The sequence below is a fragment of the Meriones unguiculatus genome, chromosome 11 (genome assembly GCF_030254825.1).
Source record: "Meriones unguiculatus strain TT.TT164.6M chromosome 11, Bangor_MerUng_6.1, whole genome shotgun sequence".
Taxonomy (NCBI): Eukaryota; Metazoa; Chordata; class Mammalia; order Rodentia; family Muridae; genus Meriones; species Meriones unguiculatus.
This window is the reverse complement of record NC_083359.1, coordinates 56,908,575-56,917,042: the sequence shown is the minus strand read 5'-3', so window position 1 is coordinate 56,917,042 and position 8,468 is coordinate 56,908,575. Positions and strand designations below refer to the sequence as shown.

At 51.8% G+C, this 8,468-nt stretch overlaps 1 protein-coding gene across 2 annotated transcripts; it reads left to right on the top strand.

Annotated features, from left to right (window-relative positions):
* The first annotated feature begins 2,406 nt into the window (after window positions 1–2,406).
* Shisa4 (shisa family member 4) lies at window positions 2,407–6,724 on the top strand. Of its 2 annotated transcripts, none has more exons than XM_060364355.1 (5): window positions 2,407–2,457; window positions 2,664–2,768; window positions 3,125–3,296; window positions 4,624–4,757; window positions 5,525–6,724. In XM_060364355.1, exons 2-5 carry the CDS (start codon window positions 2,696–2,698, stop codon window positions 5,815–5,817), a joined length of 672 nt encoding a protein of 223 aa, XP_060220338.1. In that variant the 5' UTR covers window positions 2,407–2,457; window positions 2,664–2,695; the 3' UTR covers window positions 5,818–6,724. The 2 variants fall into 2 exon arrangements, with proteins under 2 accessions (XP_060220338.1, XP_021492303.1); XM_021636628.2 differs by lacking the exon at window positions 2,407–2,457 and having other exon boundaries at window positions 2,485–2,768; window positions 5,525–5,692; window positions 5,917–6,724.
* Window positions 6,725–8,468: the final 1,744 nt, after the last annotated feature.

Genomic DNA, 8,468 nt, shown 5'->3' with positions numbered 1-8,468 from the left:
TGCATTAAAAAAAAAAAAAAAAAAAAAAAAAGTCTGTGAGGTGGCTTTGCTGATAAAGGCAATTGTTGCCTAGCCTGAAGACCTGAGTTAAGCCCCTGGAACCTACATGATGAAAGGAGAGAGCCAATTCTTACAATTTGCCTGCTGGTCTTGTGTCCCCGTCCCCCCCCCCCCGCCCCCACAAATAAAAGCAATAAAGTTTTTTGTTTTGTTTTTTTAAGAAAGAAACTAAAGATACCAAATAATGCAGAAACAGGTGAAATGGGATCAAAAGTGCACTCCGGAGAGCAGAGTCAACTCCAAACAGGAAGGACAGCCTTTGCTGCACTTGGTGGCAGTGGCCCTTGCCTTCATGGAGTTCATGCTATAGGATAAAGAAGGACAGCAGTGGAGAGGCAGAGGTCGTAATAAGTGAAGAATTGTCCTTGGCAGTGGTATTTATGACTGTCCAGTTGAGTACGCACTCCTGCCAGCCTCCCAGTGACTGACAGCTTCCTGGGGCAAGGGCATACTTCTTTTGTTCCCTCTCTCCTGTGATTTCCTTTTCCTAACTCATTTACAATCTGCTTTGCTGTCCATGACCTCTGGTTCCCTCACTAAGAACACCAAAAACATTTGTAATCAGCATAGTCTAGATGTGAGTAAACATCCACCTATCTAGAAATCACAGGACCTACTGTTTTCACTACCATTTACTGACTATTTTACTTTAAACCTTTAACATATTTGAGGTGTAGTCTCTGTTGGTAAAAATGTTTACTGACATGGCTTAGCTAGTGGAGTTGTGCAAAGATTCTGATGAGGTACATGCCCAAGTGTTAGAGTGCCTTGTGAAGTGGGCTTTGAAGATGACGCAGTAGTTAAGAGTACTTGGAGCTCTTGCTGAGGACCCGCGTTTGGTTCCCAGCACCCACGTGGTGGTTCACAAGTGTCAGTAACTGCAGCTCCCTCTCCAGGATCCTGGGCATGCGTGTGATGCACATAGACACATGCAGGCAAACACTCATACACATAACACTCAAAGTTTATCTGGCAGGAGACTGAGGTAGCTGTTCTGCCTCACTGGACTGGTAGTCCTGGTCAGCATTTTGCATTCAGAGTGGAGCACACTCACTGGCATTCTGTTACTAAGACACTTGTGCTCCCATTTTAGCTGCCAGACTTGGAAGAAAGAACCCCAAGAAATCAGAATGTCCCCAGGAATCTCTAACTGGCTGAGGAAATGGTGAAGGCCTGGGAGCAGCCATAGGAGGAGTTTGTCTCCTGGTGATAACCTTGCAGGAGAGCTGAGACCTAGGACCGCGATGGGCAGGGGGAATCGGACCTTGCCTGGACCACTGAGTTAGGCAAATATCTTAGCTTTGGTTTAAACATTACCCTCACTGGAGGACCCTGAAGATGAACTGGAGTAGTGGTTCTCAACCTGTGGGTCGTGACCCCTTTGGAGTTAGAACAATCCTTTCACAGGGGTCACCTAAGACCTTCAGAAAACACAAATATTATTATATTACAATTCATAAAAGTAGCAAAATTGCAGTTATGATGTAGCAACGAAGACAATTTTATGGTTGGGGATCACCACAACATGAGGGTATTAAAGAGTCAGCATTGTAAAGGTTGAGAAGAACTGGCTTAGGGGATGAAAAGGTGTCGTTGGCTTTCCGTGTACCTCTTCCCAATGTGGCCATGTTAAATAAATTCCCTTGTTCTGTTTGTCACTATTAATTTGGTTACTTGAGTTGGCTTATTGGGGATGGGAGGCTACACCTGGCTTGTTGGAGAACAGGCTATGACCCTAAGTCCTGTAACGATGCGATATGACTTTGTAACCGTAGCTTGACTTTCTGCCTTGAGACTCTCCACCTGTAATTAACTGTTGACTCTGATAGCTAATGCAGTATTTTTGCAAGCTTGCACCCTGAAGAAAAAGGTTTCCACTGTAAAGTGTTTAACTGGATGGGTCCCAAGTGGCCCGGGCCACCCCTACCGGGGAGGAGTGAGGCCGTAGTTGGAGAGCTGTCCATTCAGAGGGAGAAGGGGCCATCTCAGGGAGCCAGCGCAGCTGCCAGGACCCAGGCCTGTGGGCACCGCTGGGGACAAAGCCGCTCTGAACTTCCTCTCAATGGGTGCCTGTTTCTAGGAATGGGGGCAGGGTGACTCTGCCCCTGTCCTCCCCCTGACGTTCAAGACTGGATACTAGAGCAGAGGAGGTCCCACACAAGGGAAGGTGCGGCCCTGCCCCTCCAGAGTTGGCCCATGAGCTGGCCATTAGGAGGTGGCACCAGGATCAGTGTTTCTGGGGTCTGGGATAACGATTGGTCTCAGGAGAGGGGCGGGCACAGGGCACGGCCAGGCCTTTCTGACCGCAGTGCCCAGCTGTTGGCTGTACCCTTAAGGGCTCAGACTGGAGAAGTCACCGCACCGTCAGGGACAGGGAGGGCAGGGCTGTGTCTTGGGGTGAGGGGCGCCTAGCGGTACTGAGGCGGGTGGGCGTCGCTGGTGGGCAGACCCCTGGGCGGGGCCCAGGCAGGGTTACTGCTGGCGGGGCGTTAGTCCCGCCCTAAGGAGGCGGGAGAGAAGCCAGAGCCTGCCCGCGGGCTGGGCGGTGCTGCAGCTCCCGCCGGCCGGCTTCGTCCAGCTTTGTCCTGCGGCCCCTTTTGCAGGCCGTCCTGGCCGCGCCCAGCCCCCTCCCGCCATGCCGCCCGCGGGGCCCCGCGGGGCCGCGCCACTTGCTGCCGTCGTCCTGCTGGTGCTTGGGGCTCCTCTGGGTAAGGGATGGGGAAAAACACGGCATGGATGGGGTGGGGCGGGATGGGGGGAGGTTAAAGGGACCAGCCGTGTCCCCAGAGACTGTCCTCAGGCTACCGTCCTGCTGTCCATGCGCCCCAGATGCTTCGCAGTTGCTCCTGGAGCAGAAAGAAAGGGCACTGGGAGGTCGAGCAGTGGGAACCTGACCCCAAGCGCGGGGTTCAGCTTCAGGGAGAGAGAGGCTTATGGGGCTTGAGGCTGAACCCCTCAGGGTGGAAACAAAAGTGAGCTTTCAGCTTCCCAAGGCAGTGGCGTTGAGGGGGGCCGGAACTGAATTGGACTGGTGTCCACTGGGCGCCCCCACCCCTGCCCGCAGCGCTGACAAGTGAAGACTGCTTGTGGTATCTGGACCGGAATGGCTCCTGGCATCCAGGATTCGACTGCGAGTTCTTCACCTTCTGCTGCGGGACCTGCTACCAGCGGTACTGCTGCAGGGACCTGACCTTACTCATCACCGAAAGACAGCAGAAGCACTGCCTAGCCTTCAGGTGGGCTGCGGACTCCCACTCCACCCCCTCTCCAGAAGCCTCCCGCTGGCTCCAGTGCCCACCTCCACATTCTTAGCTGAAGGAGTCACCAGGACTCCAAATGGTGACAGAGCTGGGTGGTTGGTGTTAGTTACCATGGGCTTGCCTGGGCTGTTTCCAGAGGCTTTTTGGATCCTGACCGGTCTTGGGAGGGAGTGTACTGGGTTAACACTCAAACTGCAGAGTAGTGCTTTGTGGAAGCTCTGGCGTTAGGGGCAAGAAGACTTGGGTTTTGTTCTCGGGCAGGCTTCTTACTAGCAGTGTAATCCAGCTAAGACACTTGACCTCTATAGATTATTGTTACCGCTTTAAAGAATATGGAAAAATATGGAAGTTACTAGCCAGGCCTGGTGGCTCACCCTGTAATCCCAACAGTCAGGAGGCTGAGGCAGGAGGATCACCCTGAGTTTCAGACCAGTCTGGGCTATAAAGTGAAACTGTCTCAAAAATGAAACAACTATCCTGGCAAGGTGGTGCATGCCTGTAATCCGAGCATTCAAGGAAGCAGAGGCAGGCAGATATCTCTGTAAATTCGAGGCCAGCCTTGTCTACAAAGTTAGTCCAAGACAGCCAAGGCTACATGAGAAATCCTGTCTTAAAAAAATAAAAACCAACCAAACAAACAAAAACAGAGTTGCCAAAATTAACGGTTTGGTTACTCCTCCCCCAACCCAGCCCAGTGCCGAGGGTTGGATTTTGGTCCTTATACATTCCAACATGCTACGATTAAGCTACACTCCTAGCCTCCAAATTAGGGGTTTCAAACTTTTTTTTTTTTCATGACAGGTTTTCTCTGTGTAGCCTTGGCTGTCTTGGACTCAATTTGTAGATGAGGCTGGCTTCGAACTCAGAGTGATCTGCCTGTCTTTGCCTCCCCGAGTGCTGGGACTTAAGGTGTGCGCCACCACACCTAACTGGTTTTAAACTTTTTAATGGGAGCTGCAAACATATAAAACAGACATAAGGGATTTGTTAATAATGCTTCTACATTATTTCAAAGGCTCCTTTGAGCCCAACAGGTTTTAAACCTAATCAATTAAGTTGTAGATGTCAAAGCAGGGACACACTGCAAATTCCAGCATGCCTCATACTAGCTAGCCAACAGCATAGCCTCCTGGGGAGTAGAGGTCTCTAAGATCTACTACACACAGTGGGCAGAAGTAATTCCACAGGCAACCCCCAAGTCGGAGCATGCTGTGGCTCCACGCTGGCCAGCGTGGGAGCCAGCACAGTGAGGACTTCCTCTGTGAGTGTTAGAAGGTGAGAAGACCTGTTTTTTTGTCTAAAGTCCCAAGACCATAGCAGGCATCGCTTCTGCTGTCATCCTCTTTGTTGCTGTGGTTGCCACCACCATCTGCTGCTTCCTCTGTTCCTGCTGCTACCTATACCGACGGCGCCAACAACTCCAGAGCCCGTTTGAAGGTAGGCGTAGTCCCGGGCAAGATGAGTCTGAGACGGGCTGGCATGACTCCTCGATGGCACCTAAGGGGCCGAGGGTTGGTGACTTCTGTAGTAGCAAGTGTGTCCCTGTGCCTGCACATGGCCATCCAGAAATTCGTGCAGATGAACCCCCGAGTATTAGGCTGTGTCCAGGAGTGTATGGAAACGTGATTGTGTCTGAGTATGTGCACGCACGTGAACATCCAATCACACGCAGGAATGCATCTGTTGATGGTAAGCGTGCAGTAGGCATGAGCACGCCTGTGGCCGAGTATACGGGGTGGGCTCTGTAGTAGCGAACATTTAATTGGGTGTGTTCCAATACGTTGGGTGTGTGTTTGAGTGTTGCACCTAACTGCCTGACAAACATAGATATGATGACGCCATATGGGAGATGGGGAGGGGCGGACTGGAGGAGGGCCCCCTTAGTGGCAGCTGTGCCATATTACAAGATGCCAGCGTCTGGAGCTGCCCATTTTCTACCCAAGTGGGACATCCCCGGGCTAGACTCGCCCCTTGAGGGCTCTGAAACCTGTGAGGGGAACAGACTTGGTCAGCACACACTGACCTGCTTGGCCTCATACATGACTCCCTGTTCAACTCTGGGCAAACAGGCTTTGGGAGACAAAGGCTACAAGTGGCTACCCAGCAGCCTACCAGACAGTTGCCAGGGTGCTCACCTTGATTTCCTGGACAGGAAGAGGTTTCTACGGGAGCTGTTTAAATGCTGATCCTTGTCCCTCTTCTAGGCCAGGAGATTCCGATGACAGGCATCCCAATGCAGCCAGTATACCAATACCCCCCGGACCCCAAAGCTGCTCCTATCCCTCCACAGCCTGGTTTCATGTACCCACCTAGTGGCCCTGCTCCTCAGTACCCTCTCTACCCAGCGGGACCCCCAATCTACAACCCTGCGGGTAAGTGCATACCCTGGAATCCTTGTTCCTGCTTGTCCCCACCTCTTGTCCCAGGACCTCCCTTACCTCCATCACTGGTAGATTCCCTTTCACAGGCTCCTTCCATATCTTTTGGGAACTTCTAGGCATCTCTTCCCATGGGACCTGTGTACTATAAAGGGTGGGGGAGGGTACTTCCTGTCCTCCTGTGCCCCACTGACCTATTCTGTTCCCTTGGTTTTCAGCTCCTCCCCCCTATATGCCACCACAGCCCTCTTACCCAGGAGCCTGAAGAAACAGCTGTGTCTTCCATGATGCCCTTTTTTGGGAGATTCCCCATCCTGTACCTGCATCCAGCCCTGGGGGTGGGCATGGGTCTTCTAGTCACCAGGCCCCAGATCAAGCCAAGCCCTGGGCCCTGCTGGGGACAGAGCCCCAGAGAAATGGAACGTGAGCTGAGTTGGAACCAGGCCATGGATGAGGGGTGGGTAGGGAGGGCTTGGGATTCGTGGGCTATTTTTAATGGGAGACAGGGAGTAAGATGAGAACCTAGGTCACAGTGTGTGTTTTCAAGTAGTCCCTCTGCTCCCAGGATCCCAGTCAGAAAGGTGGGGCCGCTCCCACTTTGGGATGCAGTGGAGATAGCAGAGGGCTCTATCAACAGCTGGCCAGAGTCCTTTCCTCTGGCTGCCCCACTGGCCCGAGCTCAGGCCTCCTGGATTAAAGCTGTAATGATATAATGCATGCTGGTGGAATCATTGGCCCTTTCTCTGAGCCATGCCTTCCGCTCAACCCAGGCTGCTGCCTACTCCATATCCACAGCAGGGGTTGGGGAGCACCAGTGGGACAAGAGCTCCACTATCCGCTCCAGCCCAGGTGGAACCCCCAAAGATCCTTAGGCTGTTTTCAAAAGCAAGTGAGGTAGAGTTGTAGCAGCTAGAAAGAGGGTACTGGCTGCATTTCAGGGCCAGGACTCTGGGACATCTGAGGCACTACCAGCTGTGTGAAGGCACCTCCCCATCCAAATACACTTAGATTCAAGTTTGGCTCTCACCACTGTCTAACCTTGAGCATGCTTCTGAATGTCTCCAAACCCCAGTGTCTTCATCTATAAAACAGGAGCAATTCCTGTGAGAAGGGTGATATACAATGGAATTGAAACTATGAGTCCGTCCTTCCTTCCTGATTGGAGGCACAGGAACAGGAGCCAAGTGCAGAGCTGTGGCTACCCAACATGCTGGTGTAAGGCGCTTGTGTCAATTGCTTGAGCCTCATGGGATGCTAAGGTGTCAGGTCCTTCAGGCCCATGCCAGGGTCCAGGGAAGCTAGGTATAAGGACTGCAAAGGCTTCCTAGAAGAGGTGCCAGACAGTGGCAGTGGATACACAGAACTGTCTGCCCATCTTCCCTGGCTCTGCTCCTTGAGGTCATAGTCTTTGTGCTCTCAAGACATCTGGTGACAGACACAGGGAAAGGGATTCTGTAGTTTTGAAGTTTGGCAATGCTGGGAATGGGACCCGGGACCTCAGGCATGACGGCTCTGTGCTCTGCTACTAAAACACACCACTTTTTAAATGTTTTTTTTACTTAATTTTATTTTATGTGCATTCATATTTTGCCTGCATTCATCTGTGTGAGGGTATCAGATCACCTGGAAATGGAGTTAAAGACAATTGTGAGCTGGGAATTGAACTCAGGTCCTCTGGAAGAGCAGCCAGTGCTCTTAACCTCTGACCCATATCCCCAGCCCCTCCAAGACCACTTTTAATAGTTTTGATTCAAGTAGGGTGAGTGTCAACTTACTCAATGTTCCCTTCTCCTAGTTCCCTAGGTTCAGCCCTATTTTTCAACCACCCTCAGGAAATCAAGCTGGGTGCAGCCTCAGGCTTCTGGCTTCCAGCAGCCCCCTAGGTTCTAAGCAGGGCCACTGTGCTCGCCACGTACCCAGGGGGCATTATCTCTTATCACATAGCCTAGAAGGCAGGAGCCTTGGGGCCTGGGTCATAGACACCCTTGGGCAGAGCACTGGCCCTGAGTGAATCCACAGCTTCCCTATCCTCAGAGAAATTGGGGCACATGAATTTACCCTCTGAATCTGAACCTTGTCACAGAGTTGCAGCTGATGCTACTGGGAACAATCCTAGGCTCACAGCTGTCAAGTCACTTTCTCTTTGAGGCTAGTGGGTCACACTGCAGAAGATCATCTCTGCCTGGGACCTGAGATGGGGAGAGGTACAGAATAAAGTTTCCAAGTTTGGGAGAAAATGATGTTATTGTATGTAGGGCCCCAACAAAATTCATGCCATCGAGTCAACAATCTGGGACCAATGACAAGTTGCTTTGTGATATAGGGTAGGAGGCAGATTTACCCCAACTAGAGCTGCAGGTGGAAAAGGGCTGTCCAGTTAACACAGCAGTGCACTGGAAATAAGAATTCTAAGAAGAGAGAAGATGCCTTCCAGGGTGTGACGGGGAGGGGAGCTGCAGAGTTTTGTCACATGAAGGAGGCTTTTCAGAGAGGATAACATTCCATCTCCCCCAAACACTCTCATTTCCAGCCCACTGGGTGTGTGTGCCTCATTTGAGAATAAACAGAGCCCAGCAAGGCCCTTTCCCTCACTTAGAACCCCTGAAAACCACAAACACTTCAGCAAGACAAGGAGAGGTGGTGGAGGGAGAGACATTGGCCCTTAAGAACCAGGGGACCCCAGTGATGTAAATGGGGCCTTGCTAGGCTTCCAGGAAACCTCGAACAGCCTAAGGGCTGGTATAGGAGATATAGTTGGAGAGGAGGGGTG

Coding starts and splice junctions, on each gene's coding strand:
- Shisa4 (XM_060364355.1), top strand. CDS start 2,696: ATGCCGCCCGCGGGGCCCCGCGGGGCCGCGCCACTTGCTGCCGTCGTC. Junction 2,769..3,124: donor GGTGCTTGGGGCTCCTCTGG/GTAAGGGATGGG, acceptor CCCTGCCCGCAG/CGCTGACAAGTGAAGACTGC. Junction 4,758..5,524: donor ACTCCAGAGCCCGTTTGAAG/GTAGGCGTAGTC, acceptor TCCCTCTTCTAG/GCCAGGAGATTCCGATGACA.